Source organism: Calliphora vicina, chromosome 1 (genome assembly GCF_958450345.1).
Source record: "Calliphora vicina chromosome 1, idCalVici1.1, whole genome shotgun sequence".
In the NCBI taxonomy this organism is placed as follows: Eukaryota; Metazoa; Arthropoda; class Insecta; order Diptera; family Calliphoridae; genus Calliphora; species Calliphora vicina.
The window spans coordinates 145,725,117-145,741,457 of NC_088780.1; the positions used below are offsets into that span (position 1 = coordinate 145,725,117).

The following is a 16,341-nucleotide window of genomic DNA, read 5'->3' on the forward strand; positions in this document are numbered from 1 at the left end:
AAAACTGTTAAAGAAACAATCATGAATGAAAGTTGTTTTCAAACACCTTAAACTAAATTAACCGAAAAAAAAAAACAAAATTAAAATACAAAACAATACAATGAAATATATTAAATATACCTCATAGATAAATACAATACATAAGTACATACATATGTACATTGATCGGTACAACACTGTATGTTTATGAATTTGTAAATAAACTTGTTTTGCAAATTATAGATTTATTTGGTTAGTGATTATTTTTGTTTTTATTTTACACAATATATGTATATTGGTATTGGTATTTGTATCTATGTATGTTATCTTTTTGCCCATATAGTTTTGGTGTATACAAATAATATTTGATTTTATTATAATCAAAGTTGGCGATAAAGATTATAATTAATTATCATTTCCGATAGTTTTCACAAGAGATTAATTAAGTCTAGTACGCGAATAACATTTTAACAAATACATTTACAAAAACCAACTCACAACAACAACAACAAAAGTGTGGGAAAGGAAAATATTATATTCAAATCGATTTTATTTGATTTGAATTTGAGTTTTTTTTTTCTGAATGAATTTGAATGATTTGTAATATTGTTTTAAGAAAATTGTAATAAAACACGATTGATTTATCAATGAAATGTTGATAACAAGAAATGTTGGCCAGATGTAAATTAATAAAAAATAAAACTAAACACAAATTTATTTAGTCGTTTTAATGTTTATTAAAGCAAATATTGTTAATTTCCTGCCCTAAATTAAACACGCAATAAATTTGTGTATTGACCCAATCAGTATCTTGTCAAAAGTAATGTAAATTCTTATTTACTTTAAGAATCAGATGTTGTGATAATAGTTGAATGGAAAAGGAAAGTTTTCAAGGTATCAAACTGTGCCAGTAAAAACTTGGTAATTGACTTGCAATTATAGAATACATTTCAATGACTACAACGTAGGATTTGCCTTAGCTAGAAGTAGTCTAGTAATAACTTATTTATTAATTGATTCATAAATATTTATTATGTATTTTCATGGGCACTAAGTTTGTTTTTGACAAACTATATACTATATACAGGTAGGCCTCCATTTACGCGGTTTGTTGGGACCAAAAAAATAGCGTGTAAATCAAATTCGCGTAAAACGAGGTTCTAATTTAGAACGAAATGCTTTTGTGGGGCCAATAATTTTTTATTTCGCGTAAAACAATACATCAGTCACATAACAAAAAAGAAATTGGGACCTAAAAATCGCGTTAAATAGAAAACACATATGTACATACATACAAGAATATCGTCACCTTAAATGAAAGCGGACGTAACTACACAAAAATTCAAAATTGAGTTTTTGATTGATTGAACAATTGCCAAGAATACTCTATTATTATTGATTTTATAACGTATCCTGTAAAAACAATAAAAATGTAGTTACGTCCGTTTGCATTTAAGGCGACGATATATACTTTAAGTAAACTTATTTTATTTGTACTTTTAAAAACTTACTTAAAATAAAAGTAAAGTAATTAATCGAAAATTAAGGAGAAAATTTCAATTAAAAAAACAAAATATTCTAATACATAAAAGAGATCAAAACTTAACAAAAAATTCATAAAAATTATCGAAGTTTTCAAAACAGAAATCTGTTATTCGCTTGTGTTTTCTCGTTTCTTGTTGTTTGTTGCCGCGTTATATAAAAATCGTGTAAAAAGAGTTGCGTATTTGAAAAAATGGTTGCTAATTTCAGTTCGCGTTATATCGAATTCGCGTAAATAAAGTACGGCGTAAATGGACCTGTACTATAGCAACTTTAAACTTTTCTGTACTGCACTTTAAAAAGTAGTTATTTTGTTCACCAGAAGTAATCTATTGGAGAGTCAATTGTCAAGAAGTACTTTTTGGAACCCGGATTTTAGTCTTTGAAATCTATGTAAAACACGAACATGTTGAAATATCTAGTCACATAGCTAGTTTTGGAACCAGTAGTGACCCAAATGCAGCCGCGGATAAAGAGGGGGTGAAACAGGATTTTCCGCCCCGAAAACCGAAAAGTTTTCATATAAAAAAGGTAAAAAAAGAAATATGTAGAACAAAGTTTAATTTCCCCCTCTCAAAATGGTTGACCTGGATCCGCGCCTGCCTAAGTTACCGGTGAAATCATTAGTTCGCTTCAGTTGTCCATCGACATATAGCACCTGTTATAAATGAGTTATGCCTGAGGTGATTTGTGAATGACGCCTAGGTAGATTGATAAGCATAAGCGACAATCGAGTAACCGATTAATTTTGGTCGGTTAACTGTTCGAATAATTCAAAATTGATGGTTTTATAATAATAAATAAACCGATTAAGTTGTGTCGATTAACCGATTACCCGAAATTTATTTTTTTTTGCACTTTATGTTGAAATATAGTTTTAAACACACAAAATTTTATTTCTTAACTCGTAAACATTCCCTTCTAGCGATAGTTTTTTGAAGTATAGTATGAAAACTGACACTAAAGAATTTGGAAATGACTCTTTTTTCTAGAATATTTTATGATGAACTTTGTCCTAATGAGTCAAAGGACGATAAGGTAATAGACGAAACTGAAGATATTACATAAATGATTCTTTTATCACAACTTAAAGAAACTATTAAAGTATTCAAAATCTAAAAAAAATCCAAAAAGGACTCCCTATGTATAATTGAGGATTTTATATGCTTAGAAAAAACTAAAAAAAGAACTGAGAAATTGGGTATTCTTTATCATGTCTTCCTTTCGATTTCTCCAACATCTACAATCAGTGAGGGAGTTTTTCAAAGTCAAGTTTTATTAAAAAAGAAATCATTTAAATTATATTCTTTTTTTAAAAGATTATTTCAGAAAATCTCCCTAAAATCGTAAAAAACTCACATGTTTATTTATTGTTTTGTTGGAATGTTATGTTTTGTTTGTTTTTTTATATTTTTGTTCTTTTTGCTAACAAAATTCTTGTTTTTCTTTTCAATTTAAAATTAAAATGGAAATTATTCGGTTAATCGAATAATTTAAAATTAACCGATTAAATCTAAACCTCGATTAATTATTTGCTCGATTAACCAATTAAATCAGAAACCCGATTAATTGAATACCATAGTAATCATACATCATAATGCATTACTAAACTGCTTCTATGTAATGTAATAACATGTCAGTACAAATTTTTGGCTGATAGTTACTTTAAAATTTCAGTTAAATTTATAATAAAGTGACAGTTTAAAATTTTATTAAAATTATTTATTTTTTTTCTCTTTTCAGGTAAGTTCTTATTTGTCTGCAGTTTAATTACAAATAAAATATGGGTAATGTACAAGTTTAAACGAAGTATTTATATTAAATATATAAAAAAATCTGGCTTAAATTTCCAAATATTGTTTTAGTTTCTACTTATTCAAACTCTAAATGAAAAATGTTTATTTTAGAACTGATTTTCAAATACAAAATTTATTATTCTAAAAACAAATACTTTTAAGATACATAGCACATTTTACAACCCTAATGGTATCATTTTCTGAGCCCTGAACTTTGGAAATACTTTGATTTTTTAATTTTCAAAATTATTAACTCATTAAACTTTTTTATTTAAAAATACATTTAAATAATTTCCTTGTTTTGTACACATCTTTTAAAGTTACAGATAAATCTATTTTTTAAATTTAAAAATAACATAATTAACTCTATATAAAAGTTAAACTTGTTTACATTTATAACTATCAGCCGTTTTATGATTTAAAATGTCTTCATTCAAAAAAACGCTCATCATATCTGACACTAATGAAATCTTTACGAGCATTTAATAAAATTCAACTTTCAAAACAGTCGTTTTAATCATAAATCAATTTATTCTTAATAATTCACAGAGATTTGTTTCCCAGGCCTAAAAAAACCCCAACCACAAACAAATCTAAAATAAAACTATCACCTCATTTAAAGACATTTTAACTCTCTCACCATTAAAATAAAAATCTTTATCTGTTGGTTACCATACAATAAAGAAAATAAAAATAAAATGAAATTTCCATTAAATTAAACAAATAGAAAAAGACATTTAAAATTGCATGATAATAAAAATAACAAGAAATTTATACATAGTAGTGGAAATAAAAACAACTAAAAAAGAAAAATAATATGTTAATTTAATAGACATGTTTATTGAGAAAACAAATCGGGTTAAAAGAAACTAAAAAAAATAGCTAAATTTAAGTTCTAACGCCAGATGCGCCAACCGATCCAAAGATGTTGGGTGATGGCGAAGTTGTTTTTCTAAATGGTAATACAAGTATTACGACTCTATTGGCCATATAAATGAAATGATATTGATTTTCTTTAGAAAACAAACAGTAGCTTGTTGTTTAAATTGTTTTTTAAACAAAAAGAAAAGATGAAAAAATCGTAAAAAAATAAAACTTTTGTTGCTTTTTGGTTTAACAAAAACACATCACAAACAAATTTTAAAACATCAATAGCCATCACCATCATTGGCAGGCAACGATAACAACATTAGTTTTATCAACAATATAAAATACCCCCAAACTACCAACAATAGTAGCCATCTACGACAGCCACAAAGCCAGCAGCAAGCAGCATCATTAAAATCAACATTGATGATCATCGTCGTCATCATCATCAACAAAATGAGAAAACAATAAAATTTGATGATCAAACAGAAATTTACACGATCATAAATAAAACAGCAGCAGCATCAATATTAATTCACAAATATGTAGAAATTCAAAATTAATAGTTGTTTGAATATATGAAATCATTGGGAATTATTAATTTAACGTTAACGAGCATAAATCTCTTATATTCTACATAAAATTTAAAACAAATAAGTTTCATATAGAAATAAATCATGCGACCTAATTTCATGGCGATGGATATTGGTTATAGCTCCCATATAAGACCCATTTCTGAAAATCATTTTAACCATCATAAATCTCATACAAATTTTGGTATTCAAATAAAATTTAACAATTATACACTCCTATCGGCAATAACATGTGAAATTTTGTTCCCATGAAATATTCATTTTCCTCGAAGTCAAAATTGCTATCGGGAATATCACGATGAACTTTACATTCACAATAGTTGATTTTGTTCGTAACAGCTGTTTATTGTTTACAAAATTCCATCTAAAAATTTCACAACAAGGGGAATTTTTTCACGTGAACAAAGTTGATGAACGAAAAAAAGAAAAGGGAAAATATTTCATGTGAAATATTGATTCGCGACCTAATTTCATGACGATCAGTCCATAATTGGTCATCAGTCCGATGTAAGACCCACTTCCGAAAATTACTCATGAGAAACAATTATTGAAATTTTAAAAGAAAAATGATTTGCTCTGGCCATTGGAAGTTAGGTGATCCGATCATGAAGTGATGCTCTATCCAAAATCTGGATTTTTATGAAATCTTAAAGCTTCAAACTAAACGAAATTGTTAGAAAAATGTTGAGATGACTTACAAAAAAAAAAGGACGTGGGCCTTTTATGGGAGCTATGACTAATTATGGACCGATCATCACAAAATTTGTTGGTGCGAGTTTATATAAAACTTATTTGTGCTGAATTTGGTTTGGATAACTGTAAATAAGATATTTATGAGAGCTTAACTAATTTCAGATAGAGCAATCGTATGGGGGCTAAGAGATATAATGGACCGATTGGGATAATAGAAAAGCTTGTACAAAATTTTATCACATTATCTTTGAAATTGTGACATGGACGGACATACGGATGGACGGACATCGCTTAATCGACTCAGATCCTGAGCATTTATCACATTATCACATTATCTTTGAAATTGTGACATGGACGGACATACGGATGGAATTGTGACATGGACGGACATTTGAAATTGTGACATGGACGGACATACGGATGGACGGACATCGCTTAATCGACTCAGATCCTGAGCAGATTGGTACACTTTAATATCCCCACTATGGTGGTGTAGGGCATAACTAAAGAATAAACACTTTACAACTACTGTTAATTGGGGTCCAACATTTCGGTTGTCTTATTATTTAGTTAATTAATTTTCTGTGTGAATTTTATAGTGGTTTATTTTGTGTGTGTTGCCTGCTACTGCAGTCAGTAGCAGCATTAATATCACCATTAATAACATTTACAAATTGTGGGTCAATTTCAAAAACACCAAAATATAAATAAAATTGTTCACATCACCTTCTAGACTGACATACAACCAACAACTCAATGCTCAACTAAACGGTCAGTCAGTCATTCATTAAGATGTTCGTATCTATTGGCTACTACATATTGGCATTCGTACGTCCAAATACATATATACATACATCGGATACAAATGTATCCAATCACCACCTTCTTATTTAGATTAACATACTTGTACTTTTTCTTGGCCATTGTTATTTATATGTAGCTGCATCTGTGTATGAAAGAGGCGAACGAACAATTGTTTACAAAGCCATAATTTTCAATTTAATTTGATTTTTAAAGCAAAAAAAAAAAAAACTTTTCAAAGTAAAGGTTTTATTTATTTACCACGAAATGTTGTTTTTGTGTGTGTGTGTTTTTGTTAGCAATAAAATTAAAGTTTATTTATTTTAGAATTTATTGTTAAAAACAAAACTTAACTAAATATTGAACTAAATAATTCGGTAGTTGAATTGTACATACATATGTACACAGAGAAAACAGATTCGTGATAGCAACCGAATTTGTTGCCAATCGAATGATTTCATCTTAGTAGCCGAATTTTACAGTTGTGGCTAACAAAATTTTAGAAGGGGTAACAAAATTTTGGTTGCTGCAACCAAATTTCTTCTTTATCAAGTGACTTTCTGTTAATAGAACCGAAAAATTCTATGTGTGCAACCGAATCATTCGATTGACAACAAATCCGGTTGCTACTATGAATCTGTTTTCTCTGTGTATGTTCTACGACAAACACTTTTTTAATTGAATAATAAACATAAATTGTTATTTGGTCAGTTTTTTTATTTTTTATTTATATCTGTGCTGGTTCTTTAAGATATAAATCAATTTTCAGGTGTTGAAATAAGTGATTAATTTTTCTACACGCTTATTTTTTTTCCAAAACTTTAATATGCTAAAAAAATACAGATAAGAATTCTTCAGTTTGCTGGGGTTAAAGTCAATGAGTAAACCAAAGTAATAATAATGTTTTGTTTCAAAAAAAATTGACAGAATCAGTCTGGGGGGTTTTAAGAAACTATATACACTTATTTTGTTTATTGCTGATAAACTTTAAAGCGGTTGTGTTCATATTTATATATAAATATGTATATTATTTTAAATATTCAGACTGACATGTACTGAATTTGCACCTATAGTTGGCCTATAATATTTTTAGGCTTTCAAGTAAACAAGTTAATATTGGACTTAAACCTTGAATATACCCATTCGCTGCTTATGAATTGATTATTTCATATCTGTCCATGTTGAATATGCGTGACAATTATAATTTAAGTAGACATCAATGTTTTCAATTTAAATTCATTGTTATTGCTGTTTGTAGAGTGATTTTTTTAGTTGTTGTTGTCAAGAGTCCAATTAATCAGTTTCAATAATTTAACTTCATTTTCAAAATGTTTAACAAGTCTGAAATTTAAATAAAAATAACACTTCTTAATGAATTTTTGATAAAGTTTCTGATTATCTACAATACTAAATGTAAGTGGAAAGGGAGCTAAATATTTAAAAGAATTTACGGAAATTTTATTTGTTTTAAATTTTAAAATAAACTTTACAAATTTCTCTATCTTTCAGTGCCTATCACTGATTTATATGTGAAATCGCAAGGCTACTTAAAGGTGGGTCACACGGTATGTATTCCTAATGTATTGGGACATGTATTCGATACATATGAAATTTCATGTGTATTTTAAAATTCACGTTTTTTATTTTTCACTCATACAGTGTTGTATTTCAAAATATACACTTGTTAAATTCACAAGGTCTCTTATTAGTCATATTGTCATAAGGTCCTAATATTTCTCGAATCGGCGGTTCGGCTTAAGCGAATCTTAGGCGTTCGGCGCCGGTCTCTGCTGATTGGTTACGACAACACAATACAGAGTAGTATTATTTTAGGAAATTGTTTGCTTGAAATGCAATAACAACATTTTTAAACCATTGTGAAATATTAGGACATTATGACAATATGACATGAAATTAGAACATGTTTACACGTGGAAAATTGTCAAAGTACATGTCACAAAACAAATGCAATACATACCGTGTGACCCCCTATTACAGTAACTCAAGACAGTTCAAGGTATCATAGAGCAAATTTACCACTCATCTAATTTAAGACTAATTTACCAAATATGATTTTCCACTGAAAGAACAATAATTGTCTAGATTTAATTACAATATTATAATAAACGTATATATAAAAAAAATATGTGAAAAGAAATTGTCGAGCAAGTAGTTATTTCTATAGAGTTTCGTTCACATTTTTGTTATAAATTTTTATAAAAAAATTCGAATTTTATAAGCAGTGTTGTAATTTTGAGCTAATAATCTGCAAAATGTCAAGTTTGCTTATTGAATTCGCTTTATTTCTCTGTGTCTATCACTCATTTATAGAAAGAAATTGTTGTCCTTCTCATGATTAGTTATTTTTATAGAGTTTCTTACACAATTTTGCTATAAATATCATTATAGAATAAACCAAAAAATACGAAATGTTGTAATTTTGAGATAATAATCAGCAAAATACCAATGATTTGGATTTCGGCTTTCTCTCTTTATGCCTATCACTGCTTTATAAAAATAAATTGTCTCTCAGATAGTCATTTTTATAGGAATTCCTTCACATTCGTATATGTCAAAGCGGATCAACCTTGTAATCTAGGCAATATGAATCTTTGATGGGATATATGACCGATATATGATGGGATATGTGCCGTTCTTTGCACTACAGCGTTAAGATTTTTCGCTTTTCCCTAGTCCTGTGATATGAATAGATTCTGGAGAATGCTCTGAGTTAGGAGACTAAAAAAAAAGCTCGTAAATATTATAAATAATCGATCGTGTTCGACCTCTGGTGGCTAGGTGTACCGAACACTGCTATAAAGCCATTTCTTCGGAGAATATTCTAAGAAGCTTTTCTCTTCAAAATATTATCAAATCTCATTAAATGTATGAATAAGTTTTCAATACATTCCCAAACAATATCGATTTATACAAAGCCCTTTTTCGAAATATTTTAGTAGAAATTGTTTTTTTTTTAATATCTCATGATTGTTTTTTTAAATATCTAAATTTCGAAATTATTAGCGATCAAATTGAAAAAAAAAATCACTTTACAACCATTAATAATTATTCAGTTGTTTCTCTCCATAATATATTTAACATCTCATCAATATACATACAAATGCCATTATAAGTCATTAGAAATGAAAGTGCAGCAGTGACAAAATACTCTTTCAAAAAGTAATAATAGCAGTAGTAGCAATAAAACTCGCAGCTACTTACCAAGTAATAAGTGCCCGTAGTATGTAGCTACCAGCTACAACATTTTATTGTTCAATTAGCGTTTGTTGTCTTTGTTTTTCTAACGAGAAGATTGTTTGTTCACATTTCATAAATTTTTTTCTGCTTTTTTTTGCAACTATTGTCATCTATAGGTTTTAGTAAAAAAGTCTAGACATCAATGAACTGAATTAGTACAGAGTAGTATAGGAACAAAAAAAATACAGATAACAAACAACAAGTAAAAAATATGACTCAAGGCATTATTACAAAAACAATAAAGGTAAAGTCAGCTAAATACACAAACACACACACACACAAATTACAACAATTTTCCATTGATTCCTAAAAGATACAAAAGAAAATATAAAAATTAAAAAAGCAACGCGAAAATATTGTTAATAAAACCTTTAAAAGAAAAGGTATGATGATGGCAACAGTGAGTATGCAAATTGTGTCGCCTCTTAGTGGTGTATCCCTGCCTTTACTCTTAAACAAATATTCTACGGACACACACACACACACAAAATGAAACATTTAAATTTAATATTTACAAATACTTTATTAACAAACATCTGCCTTTTCGTCTATATTATCATATATTTGTATTTGTTGTTCAAATAGTGTAACAACAAGATGACAACAGATGACTTTTAAAAGATTTGTCATGTCTTTTAGAATAGAATACAAAAGTATTTGTATCAGACCAATCCAACTAAGCAATTCAAAAAGAGTTTGCGACAAAATTTTAGATTTACTTATTGTTGACCTAAGATGTGGTTTGAAAAAAAAACGAATATTTGTTCAATTAATATGTCAACATACTTGCAAGTACATGGAAATAGGGTTTGCAACTTATGTAGCAGCAAATGTAGTAGCAGCAATTAAGTAGAATTTTTAGGTGAACCCAACAAAGAGTTAACAAAAAGAGCGAAATATGTGTAATTTAAAGAAATTTCTTTATACCAAAAATAAATAGGTTTGTTGCAGACCTACCTTAGTAATTATAGTAATTCAGACAAATTTGAAATTTTGGCCAAACATGTGTTTTTTTTCATCCATGTAACTGACTACCCATTGTTCATAGCGAAATATGTCCCAAATAGTTTAGATAGCTATTTATTCAATCTTTCGAAAAAAACTTGACTTATTTTCAAAATGGACCCTTTTTATTATTTTTTTGCTCAAAAGAAATTTAGGTCTTTTCCTTTAAAAGATTTTGTTTTGTCGCTGAGTGAGATGCGAGTGGGATATCTATCAAAATAATTGTTTTGTAACTCAAGACATACAATTTTTGAAATTTTTTTCCAAAATCTAAAACTTTTTTGGCTTTTTTGCAAATGGGTCCTTTTTTTTGCAAAAAAAATTCAAACATTTTATGTCTAGAGCTACAAAACACTTATCCCACTCACATCGCACTAAGCGACCAAAAATCTCTTAAAGGAAAAGACCTAAGCTTTCTTTTGAGCAAAAGTAAATTAAAAAAGGGTCCAAAAAGTCAAAAACTGTATGTCTTGAGTTACAAAACTATTATTTTGACAGATATCCCACTCAGCGATAAAAAATTTCTTAAAGGAAAAGACCTAAGCTTTCTTTTGGGTTTGAAAAAAAGTCAAGTCAAGTTTTTGATTTTGCAAAAAAAGTCAAAAATTTTATGTTTTGAATTACAAAACATTTATTTCGACAGATATTCAACGTGCATCCCATTAAGCGATCAAAAAGGTCTTCAAGAAAAAGACCTTATATATTAATTCCTGTTGTTCCTATAAGGAGCATAGGGCCGTAACTAGTTCGTTCCATTCGGATCTGTCGTATGCAATGGCTTTAGTTTCCCTCCAGCTTTTACGAATTCTCGTCAATTCCACATCAATCTGCCGCTTCCATGTATGAGCAGGTCGACCTCTACGCCTGCTTCCCTGGGGATTCCATTCGATTGCCTGCTTAGCAATATCATTATCATCTTTACGAAGTGTGTGACCTATCCACTTCCATTTGCGTTTACATAGTTCCGTTTGTATTGGAATTTGGTTGGTTGTTTCCCAAAGACGAGAGTTGGATATTGTATTTGGCCAATATATTTTAAGAAGTCTACGAAGACAGTTGTTGGTGAAAACTTGCATAGATTGAACATCAGAGCTGGCGGCATTCCATGTTTCACAACCATATAGTAGAACTGACTTTACGTTGGAGTTAAAGATTTTGAGCTTCGTCCTTTGTGAAATATTGGACGATTTCCACACGTTAGTCAACATTCCAAATGCTTGCCTTGCTTTCCTTACGCGCGCCGAAATATCTGCGCTGGAGCCGCCCTGCCTGTCAATTATGCTTCCAAGGTAACAAAAGGATTCTACCTCCTCAAGTTGTGTGCCACCAATGTGAAAAGGGGTATTATTTTCGGTAAAAATGCGCATTATTTTCGTTTTACCGATGTTTATTCTCAGACCAGCAGTCAGGGCATGTTCGACAATTTTGCGCAACTTGTGTTCCATACCAGCATGTGAATGTGTGAGGAGACAAATATCGTCAGCATAGTCAAGGTCTTCAAGTCTATCTTGAAGGCCCCACACAATTCCATTTCTTGATGTTGTAGCTTGTTGCATAATGACATCTAGCACAATATTAAAGAGAAGTGGCGAGAGCACACATCCCTGGCGGACTCCTTTACCGATGTTTATCTTATCAGATAGTTCATTTTCATGCAATATTCTGCATGTTGCATTAGCATAAATAGATTTTATGAGAGAGATCAGCTGTTGTGGCACTCCCTTACAGGCTAACGCGTTCCAAATTGCTGTATGGTTGAGCGTGTCAAACGCCTTTTCAAAATCTATAAAAAGGAGATATAATGGGGATCTCCATTCAACGGACTGCTCGACTATTATCCTGAGACTGTTGACATGGTCAACACAGGATTTTCCACGGCGGAAACCGGCTTGTTCCCTCCTCATACCGGGAGAGATTGCATCACAAACCCTTTTCTTGATAATGTGGGCAATAACCTTAAACAGCATATTCAAAAGAGTGATACCCCTCCAGTTACTACGTTCTGATAAGTCTCCTTTTTTCGGTATTTTAATGATTACACCTTCCAAGAGTGAATCTGGTAAATACTTGGAAGACCAAAATCCATCCATGAGCGGTAGCAGTAGTTTCGAGCTTGTCATTGGATCGACCAGCAGCAATTCGGGAGGGATATTGTCCAGGCCTGGAGATTTGTTGGTTTTCAATGCTTTTATAGCTTCACATATTTCGGGAATAGAGGGACATTCCGTGTTGATATTTCGGTTAACCTCATGTGACTCGCAGTCGCACAGTGCCTGATCATGTGTGTTGGGGGTTTGCGCTAGCATGTTCCTGTAAAAATCGGTCCAAAGCTGCATTTGTTTATCCTTTGATGTTGTTAACTCCCCATTGTCATCTTTTAAGGGCCTTCCACCGAGTACAGGGGTCTTTGTTAGTTTACGTATTGCTCCATACAAATCTCTGCTCCGATTTGTTTCCGCAGCCTTTTGCGCATCTTTGGCAATATTTTCCGCCCAACGTCTCTTATCGCGTCTTGCGCTTTTCTTGACAGCTCGATCTAGATTAGAATGCTTCACCTGACTTGTCATCTTAGCGAGGCGTGTTTTGGAGGTGTTAATGTCATTCTTTGCTACTTTTCTTTCCTCCACCAGCTTCCATGTTTCCTCAGACATCCATTCCTTCCGTCCCTTCACTTTGAAACCTATATTCTGAACTGCTGTGTCGGCCAACAGGTGTTCAAGTTTCGCCCAGCTATATTCAGGGGAAGTAATATAGCTTGGCATTGCGGTTTCCAATGTTTCGGTGTACTTCTTAGCAACGCCGGGATCCTTCAGTTTATTTATGTCGAATTTGACCCTTGACGATGTTTTGTTCCTCCTTATAGCAGCGACTTTCATTCGGAGTGTGGCAATTACTAAGTGGTGATCACTGGCAATGTCGGCCCCTCTCTTATTACGTACGTCTAAAAGAGACCCCCGCCATTTCCGGCTGATGGTGATGTGATCAATTTGGTTTTCGGTCACATGGTCAGATGAAATCCAAGTAACCTTGTGAATTCTCTTGTGAGGAAATAGTGTGCCACCAATGACGAGCGAGTTTGTAGTACACATTTCGGTAAATAGTTCGCCATTTTCCGTCATTCTCCCTAAGCCATGTCTGCCCATCGTACTCCCCATACTGTAGTTTTCAGCACCAACTTGCGCATTGAAATCGCCTATGACCATTAGTATGTCCCCGCGATTAACAGTAGCCAAAACCCCTTCAAGTTGCCTATAGAATGCATCCTTTATTGACCTTTCCGTTGTTTCAGTAGGAGCGTAACACTGGATGCATGTTAGTCTTCTAGCTCTGGTGTTAAATGTGGCAGTTATTATTCGATCCGAGCATGGTTGCCAACTTACAAGTGCTCGACGAGTTTCCTTCGAGAGTAAAAACCCTACACCACTTGCTCTAACTTCGTCCGCCCTTCTTCCAGAGTACAGCAGGGTTAGACCATCACTGGTCCTGTGTTCTCCTGAATCAGACCAACGCAGCTCGCTAATGCCAAGTAGTGCCAGTTCATAATCTTTGAACTCCTTACATAGTTGTTCCAGTCTGGATGGGTGTAAAAGCGTCCTTACGTTCCATATTCCTATTCGTGTCCGTTTTTTCATGCCAAAGTTCGTCAACATATCCGGTTGTATTTCATTTTCTTCATTCGTTACGGTTTCATTAATCATTTAAGCTTCGGATGATTAGCGGATTGGGCTAAAGCATCCTAGACTGGTGCTAGGGCTGCTAGCTAAGCCTACCAGACAGGCACGGAGAACATCCGAACACATTTATATAGCGAGCCGCTTGATGCAAGAACAGACGCCCGCTTGCAGCTGTACCAAATCGACACACCCTGCAGTAGCTAATGGTTTTGGATGGCGCCAATGACTCGCCATGTCATTTCGAGTATCATTGACACTCAGAATTTAGGTGGAGACCGGTGCAACCCGGTATCCCTCTGAGACTCTACTCTCGAAACCGCTGATTGTCCGCGACTGCATAAAGCAGCTACCCCACATATCTGTGGGACGTACCACTATCCGCAACCTGTGACGCGTCCGGTAGCATTCAGCTATGCTTCCCACAGGCAGATAATAAATCGGGCACCATCATAGATGGTAATGTCCGAATTATTATCCGCAATTGGGCAATTGAAAAAAAGTCAAGTCAAGTTTTTGATTTTGCAAAAAAAGTCAAAAATTTTATGTTTTGAATTACAAAACATTTATTTCGACAGATATTCAACGTGCATCCCATTAAGCGATCAAAAAGGTCTTCAAGAAAAAGACCTTAGCTGAGAAAAAAAATTTTTTTTCGAAAGATTGAAGAAATATAACTATCTAATAGCTATTTGGGACATATTTCGCTAAGAAATGTTACATGGATGAGAAAAACACATGTTTGGCCAAAATGTAATTCAGAGAGTTCTTGACTGATCTTGTTGAAAAATTGTGTCGATCGGAAGACATCGATTTCAAAAGTTTGTTCACTTGACATGAAATTCCCCACATATACATTCTGGATCCACATAAGATTCTAAGACAATCTAGCTATGTCCGTCCGTCCGTCTGTCTGTTGATTTTCCACAAATATTCGCTGTTGAGAAAATTTGTTGGTTATTGGAAATGGGCAATATCGATCCATGATTTCATGTAGCCCCCATTCAAATGTGATCCCGGAATTTTGTCATAAATATGTTGATTATGCTGCAATCCTGATAAAATTTTACACAAATGAGTTCTAAGTACTCTGAAATTATACTTTTTTTGCATAACTGTTTTTCTATTTTGAAGTAATCAATTGGTGTTAAATCACACGATCTATGGGCCAGTTCTGATCACCGAAACGAAAGAGTACTGGAGAGGAAATGTTTTATGAGTAATAGAATTGTTGCGCAATTCTGTCGTTCACATCAATATCAATCATTTTAGATAGAATTAACTCTGTTATCATATGTCAATATCGAGTACCAGTAACTACTTGACCAGTCTCATTCTCAAATAATTATAGTCCAATTATGCCTTTAGCCGAAAATCCGCATTCAACTGTCACATGTTGTATATGCACGCAGAGAAAAAATATAGTTGGGCATGGTTACTGTAACCATTTCAATATTGTTACAAGTTTTTTAACTATATTATTGTCACAGTAACCATTTATATGATTGTGGTATCCATAATATGGTTAATTTACGATTCACATGATTGTATCAACCATATATGTATATGGTTACAGTAAACAAATATATGTTTGTGACAACCATTCATATGATGAAGGACTTATCATATTATGTTGCTCTCGGCTTAAGGCTTATCATAATCTGAGAACAACATATAATGATAAAATTATTCATCATAAATATGGTTGTCACAAACATATACTTGTTTACTGTAACCATATATATGGTTGATACAATCATGTGAATCATAAATTAACCATATTATGGTTACCACAATCATGTAAATAGTTACTGTGACTGTAATATTGTTAAAAATCTTGTAACACTATTTAAAGGTTACAGTAACAATGCCCAATTATATTTTTTCTCTGCGTGTGCATTTATTATTCGACAATCACATGTGAGTTCTCTGAACTTCACATGAAGCAATTTTGAAGGTTAACAAAGCCATCAATGTGAAAATATCCTTGATGGCTTAGAATGATTTTGCTCGATCTATGACTGCCAAAATTTAGTTATTCTTGAAATATTGCAAATCAATGAAATGTGACGTTCTCTCGTTAAGCACATTTAAAACTATCAAACTTTTTTTGGGTTAGCAAAAAATGGCGGCAAA

At 32.1% G+C, this 16,341-nt stretch overlaps 1 protein-coding gene across 1 annotated transcript in view; it reads left to right on the plus strand.

Moving 5' to 3' along the window:
* The window catches only part of LOC135953281 (ETS-like protein pointed), a 103,493-nt gene extending 100,107 nt beyond the window's left edge, over positions 1–3,386 (plus strand). Inside the window, exon 4 of the mRNA XM_065503104.1 lies at positions 3,265–3,386. Within this exon, the coding sequence (XP_065359176.1) occupies positions 3,265–3,386 (122 nt within the window). The remainder of the gene's footprint in view (positions 1–3,264) is intronic.
* Positions 3,387–16,341: the final 12,955 nt, after the last annotated feature.